Source organism: Berkeleyomyces rouxiae, assembly GCF_048999995.1.
Source record: "Berkeleyomyces rouxiae strain 22BRR77 chromosome Unknown BrBRR77_ptg000012l, whole genome shotgun sequence".
Taxonomy (NCBI): Eukaryota; Fungi; Ascomycota; class Sordariomycetes; order Microascales; family Ceratocystidaceae; genus Berkeleyomyces; species Berkeleyomyces rouxiae.
In genome coordinates this window covers 1,510,099-1,526,446 of record NW_027396502.1, presented here as the reverse complement: position 1 = coordinate 1,526,446, position 16,348 = coordinate 1,510,099, and the positions used below count along the sequence as shown (strand labels likewise).

Here is a 16,348-nt window from a genome sequence, read left to right as displayed (position 1 = left end):
GGCCGCCTGCATTTTCACACTGGTTGTTCATTTTCATTATGACCCTTCACCTCGAAGCGTGCGTGCATGTGGGCTCATCTCTGCTTCTCACTCGCCATGAGATAGGCTGCGTGTGAGTTCCCGCTTGCTTTTCTTGTCTCCTTGTGACGCCTATCTAGTCGTCATCACATACCTAGAATCACGTTGCGCCGGTCCAGCCTCTGGCCGGCATCCCCCTCCATCTCCCTGGCATCCGTTGCTTCTGGGATTGTGGTGGCTTTTGCACGGCAGGGGGGGGGGGGGGAGCTGATGTTTCGCTTCGAGGCAGGCAATTTGCAAAGCTACAAAGATTCAGACGGTACGGTACACACGTCGTTTGCCCTGAGTCAAGACATTAGGGGCTTGATGGCCCGATGCTTGCTCTTTATGAGCATCATGGCCCTCCCATTTGCACCAGACCTGTCTGCTGTATCTGCTCAGCTGATGGCTACAGCTGAGAATTCCAACTCTCATCCTGGCCGCCACCTTGCTATGGGTGGAGACATGCCGCCTGCTAAAACACGCCCCGTCGTCTCCATCGTCAAACGCCCCGCTTAGACTCGTCATCTTTGCCGATGGAGGGAGAGCAGGAGAGGATGAATAGGCGATACTGGAAGGTTGTGGAGAGCTCAAGCTACCGGTGTCTGTCAGCTAGGTTTCGAGTGGACAAGGACGCGGAAGCTGGCATCTGTAAGAAGCATCATGATGAAACAGGTTTTTGCAGGACTGCTGATCTAGAACTGCGGCCAGTCTGCACAACCGGTGCAGGCATCCACCATTTGTTGCTAAGAAAAAATCACCCTCCGCAAGTAAACAAAGGCCAAAACCCAGGGCTCCCACACGCCTCGCATATGCTCACCGCCACCGCTTCTTGCACATACTCTACTGGTGACTGTGGATAAACACCCAAGCACACATTTAACCAAGATGGAACGCTCCGCATTGGCCCGAGCTCCATGCACATGTTGCACCCACGTGGCGGCTGCATCCTTTTTCGTCCCTTGTCAATAATCACTTAGTCACTTGTCAGTGCTCTCCGTCTTACAATTATTCGTCTCCGAGTTTGAGCCTGCACCTGTCTGTGTGCAGTCTGGCGCCTGCAATGAACCTGCCGGGGCAAGAGTGGCCGGGATGTCTGGCAGACGTCTCTGGTCTGGTTGAGAGATGGGGTTGGCTGGCTGCAAGCAAGTATGAATACCTTGTAGACCTGCAAGCCAGCAACCCTCGAGGTGAAAGGAATACAAGTATGCACCCTTCTCCCTGACGTCCTTTCATGTATTTTCACTCTCATCTGTTCTTCACTCTGTTCCATTCTCCAGCGCCAGTACCTGCTCCATTCAACCTTCCAAAATACACCCAAAACACATGGATATCCTTAGCGCTATGAAACCCTCTATACCAGCTTCAAGCCTACCTGCTGTAGCCATCCCTCGGGCTCAAATGAGTCTTGAAAGACTCTCCCGCCAGCGAATGAGCACTGAACCGAGAGGAATCATGAACTGCAAATCATGCAGAAAACGAAAGGTGCCTTTCCCTCCTTGTCAGAGTCTCCGTATTCTCAGCTTTTCAGCTGTGTTTCTGTGCCAGCCTTACTAATCGTTAGCCAATTGAAATAGATCAAGTGTAACCGACTGACGCCAGCTTGTGAGGCGTGTCAGATTTTCCAGTATGAATGTGTATATGGTCAGTGCTACACATGTACTACCGACACCTCGAATTGCTCGAAATAGTCAAACTAATAGTGCTCAAGATGCTGTTCCCAAAAAACGCGGCCCAAAGACTGAGGTCGTCGACGAGACTACAAAACGTACGAAACGTACAAAGTTAGTCAAGGCAATTGAAAATGAAAAGAGCGCTAAACACGCCTCTCCAAATGGATTTGTCGAGACTTTGGCTGCCGAGAGAGATGGCACCTCAGATCCAGAGATAAGCCTCCACAGAACGACTGTACCGTGTACAAGGGAGTTTCGCCCGTCCAAGCGCCGTGCTACAATGGCCATCAAAGTCAATAGTGAAAAAGAAATGGCTGCTGCTTTGTCTCCAACCAACTTGAGCTGTCAAAGCCATGCCTTTTCGTACACCTCCCGCGGTCTCTCCACATCACCAGCCAGTGAAGACGAGTACACATCTGTCCAAGCACAGAGTTTACTAGACACTTACTTCCAACGCTTTCACGGAAAGCCCTATAAAATTGTTGACGAGACCCTCATTCGACAGAAAGCACAGACGGGGAAAATCCCAGCATATCTCTTGAATGCTATCTGCGCAGTAGCTTGGCGGTCAGTTTTCAGTTCAGACTTTTCTCATGATAAAACATACGTACTAATACCTATCTAAAGGCATACCCATCATTCCGATGGACCCCAGGCTTCGGCGCATTTGAGCAACCACTATGCATTCAAAGCACGCTCTCAGATCGATATTGATGAACCGTCTATTGAAAGGCTGCAGACGCTGCTGCTCTTGGTCATGGCTTTCACAGCATCCGGCAAGGGCAAAAAGGCGTACTCCATGATGAGTAGGTTGGGCGTGTGTGAAACACAAATTGTGAAGAATGTACTAGAAATAACACTGACACCACGCTATTTAGCCAGTGCAGTGGCTATGGCGATAGCCCTGGGACTCCACTGCGAACCCAGCCCTCAGGCTCATATTAAGGCTAACGATTGCGAATTCAGACGCCATATTTTCTGGACCTGCTATATTATGGACCGTTTTATGGCTTGCGGCTCAAAGAGGCCGCTTTTCATTGCCGAAAGAACAGCTGCTGCGCTTCAGCTCCCATCCCGCATCAGGTCTGATGAGCCAACATTGCCAATGCAAAGTAGCATCTTCCAAAACTCACCTCTGTTACAACAACAAATCCCTGAAGTGGGCAAGAAGGTTCACTGCAGCTATAGCCTGTTGGTTGGCGTGAGCAAGATCTTGGGTTACACAAACCAATATATCGCTATGGGCAATAATGCCCGTGCCGGGGTGTGCTATCCATGGGACCCAGACTCGGAAGTCTCCAAGATTTGCATCCGCTTGGAGACCTGGGAAGCAGGGAGTAGAAGTGTGTTCGCCTCCATGGAGGCTGTCTTGGCCCACCCAGAAGCCAGTATTCTCGTCCTCAGTCGGCTCGTCTACCACGCCGTGTACTGCCTCATCTTTCGCCCATTTTTGCCCATGGAACTCGCAGAGTTGCACGAGCCAAGGCAGAACCAAGCGTGGCAAATGAACGCGACCGAGACCTGTTTCTTCCATGCTAACTCCATCATGGAGTTGACCAGTATAGCCCAGCGAAACGAGAGCATCCAGTTCCCTCCCTTTCTTGGCCTGGCTCTCTGCATTGCAGCGACAGTTCACATGCACGGCGTGCACTATGTCAAAGGCAACAACATGGCTAGTCAGAGCCTTTTCTACTCGTCGTCAGATTTCCTCAGTCGTGAGATGGCCTGCCTCGCCAAGCTCGAAACATCATGGGCCATCGTGAAGCACCACTGCGATACGCTCGAGGCCCTGTACAAAAAGCACTCGGAGCTTGTCAGCCGGCGCACGAAAAATGCCTCGCGATACGTCTCGCCGTTGCAAGGCCGAGACTTTTTTGACCGCTATGCTACTACCCCTAACGACGAGGGGTTTTATTTCGACGCGGCGAACTTGAGCGTTTCGGAAACTGCTGCTAAGACTGCAGACAGGAGTGAAACTGGTAGTACCACGGCGCTCAGAAAAGAAATCTCTACTTCACCACGACAAGGTAAACTGAAGCGAAAGTTTTCGGTTTCTTCTGACGAGTACACGCTCGGCACGTCATACAATGCAGCAGTTCTAACACAGACGGCTTTACTCTCAGTGTCCAACAGCGCTATTGTTGCGTATGCACAGAGCCCGAGATACGCGACCACGCCTTTGCTAAACATGGCGCCGTCTCCAGAGATATCCCAGTCCCAGGGCCCATCTAGGAACTTCACCGCTGCAACTACCAAACAGACCTGCGTGCCTGGATTTTCAGTGAACAACTATTACCATCTTTCTTCTATCAATCCACCATCCCAGAACCAGTTCCAGGATGGGAATCAGTATCAGGCCCAGTACCAATACCCATACCCGTACTGTCCCCTGCCGACTGTCGAGCAGACAACGAAGTATACGCCACAGCCCAATTTTATATCCCTGAACCAGGACTTCCTCTTGTCACCATCGTTGACTTCGGACTTTTACGGACACAATACTTCGCTCTCGTCACGCAGTTGTCCGGTAAACAATGCGGATGTCGCGAGTATCGTGGGCCATGACCAGAACTTGGGGCTCTGCAGTCCAACTGAAAATGAGTATCTCCGTTTCCTGGGAGGAGTTGTTTGAGTGGTTAGGACAACCCGGAGATCCAGTACACCCAGGCCCGGTGGACCAGCTGCTTATGGATGATAGTGACAGTGAAGGCAAGGGAAAAATATGAAGAGATGTTGATACGTTGAAGAATTTTGTTCTGTTTCCCCCCCCTTCTTTTTCTAAAAATAAAAACAAAGCTTAGAATATTGAAAGAAGGCTAGATAGGAATACACGATAGTTCTTTTTCGAGAGTCTATGTGAGCTTCCAGGTGTAGTCGTCCATTGCGCATGTGTGGCGATAATCTTTCTAATCTAAGCCCAAACTTGTTTTCTAGAGTTGAGCTCAAAACCTTGGCTTCCTTGGATCTTGGATTACTCCTCACACCTCAGTTCAAACTCTCCATTGAGCTGGTTCTTGTTCATTGAGTGTCCCTGGCTGCATGTCCTGGCCTGTTTGGCCTGGACTTCGTGTGTAACCATGGCTTAAACTAGAAAAACCGGGGTCTTAGCACAAATGGCGATTTGTGATATTGTCACGTGGCCCTCGCTAAGCATCTCTGAACGATGCCGTGTTCCTGAGAGCAGGAAAATGAATGAGGCTATCCCAATTGGACTACCTACTATTGGCATTCAAGCTAATTTCGCCTTTGTTGACTATTGTTTTGATGCTGACAAACCACACACCCGGGACCAAGATTTCCACCGAGACCCGGGTGGCATGCACCGCTGGCTGGAACACTCTTTGCTCTCATGTGTAGTTAACCAGCTAACTACATCAACCGTCTTGAACTTTGAACTGAAACCAGCCACAAGAAACCCGCTCTTGTAACTTGATTAGAGTATCCTGCCCCTGGAATGGGTGAGACGGTGTGGGTTGGTGTTCGGAGTAAGCCGAAAGCTCTTGTTGAGGAGCATACGGCGCTTTATGGGAGTGCAACCAATATTCCGTGCCTCCTATTTCCGATCATATCTCACCGGCACAAAGGATATATTTGATTACTATTATTTTTATTCTTGAAAATCTTCAAGCTTCTGTAGGGTGTGGCTCCCGTCTTTGTTAGCTCCAAAAAGTTTGAGCCGTAGTGATGAGAGTTGACGACGGCGAGCTACAATTACTAGCCTAGAGCTTATCGCAGTGCGACAGCGGCTTCAGAAACTGGACATACACGCATTGCCGTTCCCGTGGTAATCTGGAGCCAAAGTAAAAGGAGAGGCGAGCGGTGTTGCGTGTCAGAAGAGAATTGTGGTTTACTGTCAGATCAAGCCAGCAAGAAAATGAAGCAAAGATGGCGAGTGTGGCATGTTTATTTTCAAAAAAAAAAAAAAAAAAAGGAATTATGTAATGCTGATGCTCTCCATCTTGATGCTTCCATTTCGCAGTTTTCCCATTTCATCTCAAATCTTTTTACATTAATCAAGAGCGTTCTTCAAACACCCGCCAGACTAATCTTTTTACATCACGAACTTGTCACCCACCAAAACTGTCACTTTGAAACTTGCCTCCCTGGAACCCTACGTCCGTGCCGTCTTGCTTTTGCTTGGTCTCAAGAGTTTGATTCCTGGGCCGCTGCGGAATCGTACCTTGAATTCTCCCTTCCTGTCATCCGCTATCGGGCTACCTCCCTGTCCGCTGCGGAACTGCTAACGCCACGTTTGGCTAGACTCGTCCAAGCCAGGAGGTAGTATTCATGAGGCCCTATTAGGCCGGTCTGGCTCCTGCGTCAGAAAAATTCGCACTCTTTTGTCTCTCAATCCATGTATGTACATACATAGTTACCACCCGGTGCTGTTCTGGTTTCGCCACAATACCGCGCTCCATCAGAATGGTTCACTAATTATAAACTAGCATTTCGCCTGACTGGACCAGACATCAAGCCCATTGTCCTTCAGTCTTTCTACGCTTCTTGGGCGTGTGAACTGCCTTCTCATTCATCGTCTCCTATCTAGTTGTCTACCTACTTGCCGTGCTCTTCCACGCCTCCCAAATGCTTCACAAATGGCTCACTGACGCTTAACTTGTAACGAAAGCCGCGGAAGCGCTTCGCCATTTTCCTCTCCCAAAACACCCACCGCTGTATTCGCGAGTGATCCGCCTACGATAATTCGAGTTCTATATTACCTAGTCCACCCATGGCAATCACAAATACCCCCGGCGTGGCGGACCGCGGGCCTCAAGTGTTTCGCACAGTACTGGCTACTGCTATATTGGCCACGCTCTTCTTCGCTGCCCGCATGTACTGCCGTATCTTCATCATCCGGAACTTCACTATTGATGACCGCTTTCTTCTCGTGGCCTGGGTCGTGGCTATCGGCCTTTCCTGCGACATCATGATTGGAGCTTCGGCAGGTATTGGGCGCCATGATGGAGACATCTCTGACCAACAGGTAGTAGTTATTCGGAAAACCGAGTATACTTTCACTGTTTTATATGTGCGTCGTCTCTCTGTCTAATTTAACTGGACTCGCACTAATCAGAACTTGTTAGAATCTTTGCCTTGCACTCACGAAAACCAGCATTCTGTTGTTTTATCTCCGCCTCTCTCGGAACATCAACAGTTTTCTCCGGTTATCGTCATGGTTCCTCATTGGAGTCTTGAATGTTTCTGCCATCGTCCTAACCTTGATGAATATCTTCCAGTGCTCACCTGTGAAAGCTTCGTGGACACCAATCACCGGAAATGTCAAATGCATTCTGCTGCTGAAGCAGTTCCTCTGCGCAGCCCCTATCAATGTCATCACAGACTTGGCCATTCTCTTACTTCCACTTCCAGTCTTGACTGGAATGAAGCTTCCTCTTCGCCAAAAAATTGTTCTAGTTAGCACATTTCTTCTAGGCATTTTCATCACTATCATCGATGTTGTCCGCCTTTACTTTCTCCAAAAGGCCTATCAGAATGTTCCTGAGGACGACTCTACCCCGGGGCCTTTTGGCCCCCAGCTTGATCTCATGTGGCACGGAGCCCTCGCAGTCACCTGGAGTTTAGTTGAGGTCAACCTGGGAATAGTATGGGCGTGTATCCCGACTCTAAAGCCACTCGTCATTCGAATTTTACCTATGCTGGTTGTTGACCCAGATGCCAATACGACGAAATCATCAACTTCACATTCACCAACTCCTGGAAGACAAGCAGCAACCAACCAATCATCAAACTCTGATAGCTCGGCCACCATTCAAGTGCCCTCTCCTGCAACTCCTTCTTCGCCCATCAGGAACAGGGATATGAGCATGGTGGAGTTTCTTGTTGATCACTTAGATATTGACGATGGTGATATTCATTCCGTCTATCAGAGAAGAGCTAGAGTCGGGACCTTCACCACCATGCCCTCCATCACCGAGGATCTGGCAATAACATCAACATTACATGGCCCAAGACCAACGAGTGCAAATTGGCAGGGGCTGTACTTTGGCTTTGTTGATGTGCCAAATACACTGTCTCTTTTGAATTGCTCTGCTAAACAGTCTTGGAAATATTGCAGTAGCACAGTCTTTTTGTTCTTTCTCTGGGGATGCTCCTATGGCATATTGAACTCTCTAAACAATGCTGTTTCCATTGCAGGACAAATCTCAACAGCCCAAACAATAAGCCTTTCCACCATGTACTTTGGTGGTGGCTACATACTCGGCCCGCTTCTAGTTGGCGGTTGGATTTTACGTCGCGATGAACACCAACGCCTGAGGCATCGCCACCAACGTGATACCGATCACATTGGTGGTTTCAGAGTTACATTCATGGTCGGTCTTGGTATTTACGGCATTGGGACCATGATATTCTGGCCTTCTTCGGTTTTGGACTCGTATAGCGGCTTCATGCTGTCCAACTTTGTTGTCGGCTTTGGCTTGGCTACATTGGAAACTGGCGCCAACACCTACATGATTCTGTGTGGCCCTAGTGACTACGCTGAAGTTCGTTTAACTTTGGCACAGGCCTTTCAAGCCACCGGAAGCTTGGTGATGAATCTCATAAGTAAGAAGATTTTCTTCCGCAACTTAGCAAGGAGCAGCAGCAATAACCCAAAGATTTTGATCAACGTTCAATGGTCGTACTTTGCCATCACTTTGCTCTGCGAGTTCCTAATAATCCTATTTTACTACATTCCTATTCCCGAGGTGACTGACCGCGAACTGAAGGAAGTGGCGAAGCGGTCGCCTGTTCGGCCCGACAAAAAGTCCTGGTTCGGCTTTGAACTCCGAACTGTCTGTGTTGCTTTTGCGGTGCTCAGTCAGTGGACGTATTGTGCCTTCCAGGGCTGTATGCGCAACTACAACTCGGCCTTGATGCTCTCTGTATATCCAGGCACACCTCAGAGAGGCCCCGAAGCTATAATCATAGCGTCGTCTCTCTCCAACGTCAGGCTTCCCGGCTACGGCATAACCATAACTGACACGTACTACATATCACAATCAGCCTTTGCCTTTGGGCGCTTCATGGCTGCGTTCATTTTATATCTCGCCGTCAAGCGTCCATGGATGCCTAAACCGCGCATTTTGCTTCTCATCACCACTACATGTACCGTTATTCTATGTATGTTTTCTTCTCTATACCAGCCCTCGGAACTAGGGCTTCTCAACATCCCCGTGGCCCTTTGTTACTTCTTCATGGGCCCGATTTGGCCACTTATATTCTCCATTGCTCTCCGGCACCAAGGCGAGCGGACCAAGCAGGTCGCTGCGTATATTACAGTGGGTGCCAGTGGTCCTGCAGCTTGGCTATTTGTGCAATATGGCATTATTAAAGGGGGCTCGACAGTCAATGCCTCGTTCTTTCTGCTGGTTGGTCTGCAGTGCATCACATTGCTATATCCACTGGTCCTCAACTTCCTCAAGGACGCAAAACTATTGTCGGACCCGGTGCGATATCATACTACAGCCGCCGATGATGAAAAGATGGCGCACAGCCGTCGGAGCTCTGCCAGAAGAAGGTCCATCCCCATCAATCTCAATATAGAGGGTAATGTCGAAGTACCGGTCGCCGCACTCGACCATGTACTACCCAAAACTCCGGAATCCCACTTCCCGCCAGTTATTTGATACTAAATTACCCTCTATAGACGCTTAAAACGAGTGCAACATGTGTAATTTATTGTACCGCATAAGTCATGCTTTTTGGTTCTTTCATTTCTAGCCTGTTCTTTTCCCTTTTTTACTAAAGAAATAACCAAATGGCTCACAACAATAGAAGCTGGCGTCAGGCAACGCGCCGGGACCCTTACAGGAGATGCCAATTTCAAGGGTTCTCTCGGAGGCTGTGGTTCCCATGCGCGCAGCAACTGTGCGCAGTCAGAGTCAGTCACATCAGTCGGTCGTTCGTCTTCAGGTTCTAGAGTATTACATACTATTTTGCCATAGTCCTGACTTGTCAAATAGTTCACCTCTACACAAAGACATCTGGCGGCAAGTATATATCCAGGAGAAGCGGGATTCGCGCCCTCGGCTATTATCCCGCTCATAGCTCCGGAAGAATAACTCAAAATCGAAGCCAGAATATAAATCTGACATGACCAGTAAATAGGTCGATGTACTGTCTACTTGTCGTAGTTTTGCTGTACCTACTTAAAGTCAGTCCTCTAGAAACTTCAGACACTACATCAGGGCTTGTTCTATACTAGGGTTACATAACGTATAGGGTTATGGTCACACATCTCTAACCATCTGAATACATGCAAACTACACGAACGTATTCCATTTCAACCTAAACATGTGATAAATCCATGACAGCCAAGTTCGTCTCTTTTGGCTGCATTATGTTGGGCCTTTTATCGCCTAGTTTCCCCTTCAATCTATCGGCAACATCGATATTGTGTTGTCACTTCACTATTGTTGCTTTGTGCAACCATACATACTGTATTATCCTCTGCCATCACAAGACTACCTGAGGTTTTGATTCCTACTCGAGTCTCTATGATTTCTATTATATCGAAGGTTAGGATGCTAAAAAGCATAGTCAGGAGCACTAGGATAGTATGCAGTATCTAGCATCTGACCTAGAGGAGCCAAAGGACTCGTAGAGAAAGGCGGCTCTCTATATAACCAGCCCGCGAATAGGCCGAAGATGGCCGACACGCCAGCAGTGTTATTATTTCAGTCTTCGCGACAAAGTTACGCGCCATTTAGCTATAGTTGGGTGATACATTCAGGTTATGGGGTACACACGCATCATAACTGAAGCCTCAAGGAATAACAGGGATAGTGTCTACACAAACCATTGTGGCTCTCTCGCTTGCTCAGGCGTTGAGGTTTGATGTCGACAAGATAGTCGAGCTCTGGATCCCGATGTAGATGTACGCTAGACATCTAATCTGTGGTAGGGCTCGACACAAGGGATATGTACATATGTATGTACATACACACTTGTGCCCGTAACCGGTAATGTTTTCATCATGATGTGACCAATCACGAGAATCAAGCCTCTATCCAGTGGAAACTTTTGGAGCGCAGATGTCTCTCTTATGAACTCTGCAATAGGTCTCTACCTGGAAAAGACATACTTCTCGGGCTACAAGTTAGACGCGGACCTATATGTTTGTATGTATGTATGTACTACATATGTACGTACCTATATAGATATCCTCAGTCCTTTTGCTCTCGCCAACTTCAGCAGACCGTTTCTTGTCCAGATCGGGCGCAAAGAATCGGAGCGCTAACTTGTCTTCTGCAAGTCCAAAGCTCCCTCAGGAATTCTAGCCACGCGCCTTGTGGCGTCCCTATGCTAGTCTGGGGTAAAAAAGGGGAAGAGCAGCGAGCGACAAGATAATACGGTGTGGCGTCGTGTCAAATTGGCAAGAAGAAATATAGGGTAGAGCAGGTGGAAGAAAGAAGTTGCCTATCGCGGTGAGGGTGAAAATGCTATGCCCACAAGACAAAATACTCGGCATCTTTCTGCCAGTTTCTGCCAGTTTTTGCCGTTATCACAAGCTTGTCGCCGTTGGCGTGTCTTCACCCAAGCTTACATCCTGAACATAGATCTTGCTCTCAAACTCCACTCGCGTGCTTCCTCGCTTGCGCTCGTCTCCAGCTCTCCGGGCTTCCGCATCTCCGTTAAATGCCAAATCGTGCCCTGGCTTTGCCTTTCTGGTAAGCTGCCATCTGGCTCCCTCCCTGTCTGCTGCGGAATTGATAACGCTCCCTCTCGAAACTACATTGGGCTAGACCCAACCCAGACAAGCGGCGACGCTAAAAAAGTAATGCTAAGCTCACTCGACTGCTGTCTGGAAAATGCCATGATTTGGGCCTTCGGCCTATCGGTACCGCTTCGCTTTCGCCACAGTGGGCAGGTCTCTTGAGATGACTGATCATCAACACGCATTCCACCTGCCTGGTTTATTTATAGCTGTCATCATCTGCTTCTTCTGTGCTTCTTTTGCAATTCTATTGCTCTGCGCCTCGCTTTATACTCCTCTGTTCAGCCGTCGCCCTCTGTCTATCGGACAAAGCGATAGACAACAAATGGCCCAATGACGAATATTTTGTGACACAAGTTGCGACGACTGCGCTTCTTCTTTTTTCTTGTAAACGCTGTGCCTTTCATCCGGACCCCATACTCGCGCTTCCTGACTTCGTTCTGGCCGGTCTACGCATGGCGGTCACATACACGCCCGTCGTGCCCGACCGTGGCCCCCAGGTCTTCAGCGCAGCATTGGCTACCATTATTATGGCCACGGTCTTCATCGCTGCCCGCACTTACTGCCGTATCTTCATCATTCGGAACTTCACTATCGATGACCGCGTTCTCCTCGTATCCTGGGTATTGGCCGTTGGGCTTTCCTGCGACATTATGATTGGCGCTTCGTCGGGAATTGGTCGACATGATAGAGATATTACCCACGAAAAGATATCGCCTATTCGGAAGGCCGAATATTCTTTCACTGTTCTGTATGTATGTTATATGCTTGCCAGATTGAATCACCCCGGATGCGCCCAACACTAACATGTTGATAGAATGCTTGTCTCGCAACCACAAAAACCAGCATTTTGATGTTTTATCTTCGTCTCTCCAAGAACACAAACACCTTTCTGCGGTTCTCGTCATGGCTTGTTATGGCTATCGTGAACATTGCTGCCATCGTCCTCACCTTTATGAATATTTTCCAGTGCACGCCCATGAATGCTTCATGGAAACCAATCAAAGAAGGCGACAAATGCATTCCGCTGCTGAAGCAGCTCCTTTGTGCAGCCCCTGTTAATGTCATTACAGACTTGGCCATTCTATTATTGCCGATTCCAGTGCTGACTGGAATGAAACTCCCGTTTCGCCAAAAAGCCATTCTAGTTGGCACATTTGTTTTCGGCATTTTCATCACTGTTATCGACGTTGTCCGCATTTATTTTCTCCAAAAGGCCTACAACACTAGCCCTATGGACGAAGGCGTCCAGGGTCTTTTTGGACAGCAAGTAGATCTCATGTGGTACCTGGCACCTGCTCTCATGTGGAGTACGGTCGAGGTTAATCTCGGCATCGTGTGGGCCTGTATCCCGACTCTCAAGCCACTCATTATCCGAATTATACCCCGACTGGTTGTTGGCCCGCACTTCAACTCAAAATCATCGGTTTCAGGTTCGAGGGGCCAGGAGAGAAGCCCTCCAAACAACCAATCATCAACCTCTGATAGCTCAGCCACCATTCAAGTTCCCTCCCCTGTGGCGATATCTTCGGTTGGTCGCAGCCGGGAAATGAGCATGATAGATTTCCTTGTTGATAATGAAGATATCAACGATGGTGACGTTAGCTCGGTTTATGAAAGGAGAGCTAGGAACTCGAATTTTACGACCATGCCTTCGATTACTGAGATCCCCACGATGACGTCAACACTACATGACCCCCGCCTGATAGGTGGAGGTGGACAAAACACCTACATTGATTTTGTTGACATGTCAGATCCCAGGTCTCTTTTAAACTGTTCTCCAAAACAGTCTTGGAAGTACTGCAGCAGTGTTGCTTTGCTGTTCTTCCTCTGGGGTAGCACCTACGGCATATTGAGCTCTCTCAATAATGCTGTTGCTCTCGCGGGGGGGATTTCGACAGCCCAAACGATAAGCCTTTCTGTCGCTTACTTTGGCGGTGGCTACATACTTGGCCCGCTACTAGTTGGTGGTTGGATCCTACGTCGTGATGAACATCAACGCCTAAGACATCGCCATCAACGCGATACTGATCACATAGGTGGCTTCAAGATCTCTTTCATGGTTGGTCTCGGCATCTATGGCATTGGCACCATGATTTTCTGGCCATCTTCTGTGTTAAACTCATACAGTGGCTTCATGTTGTCCAACTTTGTCGTTGGCTTCGGTCTAGCCACACTGGAGACCAGCGCCAACACGTACATGATTCTTTGCGGCCCTGACGATTATGCTGAAATGCGTTTGATGCTAGCACAAGCTTTCCAGGCCACAGGTAGCTTAATCATGAATGTCATGGCTAAAAAGATCTTTTTCCGCAATCTAACGAAAGACAACAGCAACAATCCAAAAATATTGGTCAATGTGCAATGGACATATTTTGCCATCACATTGATATGCGCGTTTCTCATAATCTTCTTTTACTACATCTCTGTTCCTGAGGTGACCGACCACGAACTGAAGGAAGTGGCGAAGCGGTCGCCTGTTCGGCCCGACAAAAAGTCCTGGTTTGGCTACGAACTTCGAACCATCTGTATCGTTTTCGCTGTGTTGAGCCAATGGACGTATTGTGCCTTCCAGGGTTGTATGCGCAACTACAACTCCGCTTTGCTGGTTTCGATATACCCAAACACGCCCCAACGGGGCCCTGAAGCTATAATCATAGCGTCATCTCTTTCCAACCTCAAGCTTCCCGGCTACGGCATGACCATAACCGAAGCATACTACATATCGCAGTCAACATTCGCCTTGGGGCGCTTCGTGACTGCGTTCGTTTTATATCTCGCTGTCAAACGTCCGTGGATGCCTAGGCCGCGTATTCTGCTTCTCATCACCACTACGTGTACCGTTATTCTCTGCACGATTTCCTCTTTGTACCAACCCTCGGAACTAGGGCTTCTCAACATCCCCGTGGCCCTTTGTTACTTCTTCATGGGCCCGATTTGGCCACTTATATTCTCCATTGCTCTCCGGCACCAAGGCGAGCGGACCAAGCAGGTCGCTGCGTATATTACAGTGGGTGCCAGTGGTCCTGCAGCTTGGCTATTTGTGCAATATGGCATTATTAAAGGGGGCTCGACAGTCAATGCCTCGTTCTTTCTGCTGGTTGGTCTGCAGTGCATCACATTGCTATATCCACTGGTCCTCAACTTCCTCAAGGACGCAAAACTATTGTCGGACCCGGTGCGATATCATACTACAGCCGCCGATGATGAAAAGATGGCGCACAGCCGTCGGAGCTCTGCCAGAAAAAGGTCCATCCCCATAACTCTCAATATCGAGAGTAGCATTGAAGTACCGGTCAACGTGCTCGACCATGCCCTTCTACATACGTCTCAATCTTCTCAACTCCAAGCCAACACTACTTTTCCCACAGCCACAGGTACTTGAAAGAAGCCACCCATGAGTGGATTTATTGTAACGAGTATAATGTCGCAACATATCCTGTGGTGGTTACCTCCACAGTTAGCCAAGAGACTGTATTTTTCGATGACCCGGCAATGAACAAAAGTATACATTTTGCATATAGAATTCAATAGAAGGTAAACTATCAAAGCACCACTCGCTCTTTGCGGAAATCAATAATAAAAATAGACTTGCTATTATTGTGAGTGACAACTTCAACTTCATCATGGTCAAGTAGCATCCCCCAAAAACACTCTATTCTGAAGCGCTAGTACTTTCAATTAGAGTAGCTAATTTCACTTGCAATATCATCGAACACTGCTATCCCGCGCTGTCCTACGGCAGTTGCCATAGCCACAAATCTTGCACCCGCGGCCCTCATACGCCTATATCCTTCGACGTCACTCACGCCGCCCACACCAATAACGTCAATTCCGCTCAACTCCGGGTCAGCGTCCAGCAAAGCCCTGATAGCCTGTACATTCCCCAGGGCCAGCAGATGAAGCGGCGGGCCGGCCATCCCGCCGGCCATCGGGCCCAGCACACTTTCTCCACCGGCATCCAGCGCCACGCATCCGCCCAGGGTATTTGTCGCTGTGACAAACGCCAGCTTGGCGCCCGCATCAGCGGCGCGCAGTGCATCACGCAGCATCGCAAACTGGCCGGCGTGCGTGTACGGCGGCGTCTTGATGCCAACGGGCAGCGCGGGCGGCGCGGGCAGCGCAGCAAGGTAGCCTTGCAGGGCCGCGGCGTCGTAGGCTGGTGGCGGCGCGCCGCAGATATTGGGGCAGCTGAGGTTGATTTCGAGCGCGAGCGGCGGGGCGCGCGTGCCTAGCTCGGTTTGTAGCGCGTGCAGGGCCGTGTAGCGGGCGTGGATGTCGGCGGGCGTGCCGGTGACGCTGAGGATGATGGGCTTGGTGGCTGGGGCGCAGGTTTCTACGAGAGAGCGGATGTAGGACAGGTAGGTCTCTAGAGGGTGTGGGCTGTAGCCGAGGGTGTTGAGGGAGGCAGAAGTAGCAGAGGGGGCGGATGGTGGAAAAGGGAGGATTGGGGAAGAAGCGGAGAGCGAACCAGTGTGCTGGCCGGGAGATGACGGGCTGAAGAAGAGGTAGCGGTGGGCATTGTCGTCGTGCGAGAAGCCGTCCAGGGTGCAGGTGCGGGTGGTGATGGCACCAGTGCTGGGGGAGGCGTACAAGGGTTCAAGGCACGACAAGTCTGTAGCCCAGGGACTGGCAGAGTTGAGAATCGGCGGCGAGAAGGCCAACTTGGGGGGCATTGTGGTTTGAAATGATCATTATCTAATAACTACAAGCGAGCAACGTCGCAAGAGATAAGCGAGTATGGACAAACTGCTTGTGCAACTTGAGCAGTCGATACAAAGAAAGCAACATACATAGGGTTGTTGCAGTCCTTAACCCTAGGTGCAGGGGGGTCAGTGCCACATCAGGTGGAAATCAAACGAATGAGCTTGTTTCGTATTGACAAATCACTGATGTTGGA

The 16,348-nt window shown here is 49.4% G+C and overlaps 4 protein-coding genes across 4 annotated transcripts; 3 read left to right on the top strand and 1 right to left on the bottom strand.

Moving 5' to 3' along the window:
* Positions 1-1,383: 1,383 nt before the first annotated feature.
* Positions 1,384-4,362, top strand: BROUX77_007739 (uncharacterized protein; the record flags this gene model as incomplete). The annotated part of the gene is made up of 5 exons (XM_073752866.1): positions 1,384-1,542; positions 1,635-1,701; positions 1,769-2,297; positions 2,358-2,536; positions 2,609-4,362. 5 exons carry the CDS (start codon positions 1,384-1,386, stop codon positions 4,360-4,362), a joined length of 2,688 nt encoding a protein of 895 aa, XP_073602032.1.
* A 2,097-nt stretch (positions 4,363-6,459) lies between these two features.
* Positions 6,460-9,358, top strand: BROUX77_007738 (uncharacterized protein; the record flags this gene model as incomplete). Its single annotated transcript, XM_073752865.1, has 2 exons — positions 6,460-6,759; positions 6,815-9,358. 2 exons carry the CDS (start codon positions 6,460-6,462, stop codon positions 9,356-9,358), a joined length of 2,844 nt encoding a protein of 947 aa, XP_073602031.1.
* A 2,545-nt stretch (positions 9,359-11,903) lies between these two features.
* BROUX77_007737 (uncharacterized protein) lies at positions 11,904-14,833 on the top strand (the record flags this gene model as incomplete). The annotated part of the gene is made up of 2 exons (XM_073752864.1): positions 11,904-12,203; positions 12,266-14,833. The coding sequence occupies 2 exons, from the start codon at positions 11,904-11,906 to the stop codon at positions 14,831-14,833; spliced, it is 2,868 nt and encodes a 955-aa protein (XP_073602030.1).
* Positions 14,834-15,125: 292 nt separating this feature from the next.
* BROUX77_007736 (uncharacterized protein) lies at positions 15,126-16,124 on the bottom strand (the record flags this gene model as incomplete). Its single annotated transcript, XM_073752863.1, has 1 exon — positions 15,126-16,124. One exon carries the CDS (start codon positions 16,122-16,124, stop codon positions 15,126-15,128), a length of 999 nt encoding a protein of 332 aa, XP_073602029.1.
* Between the last annotated feature and the right edge of the window lie 224 nt (positions 16,125-16,348).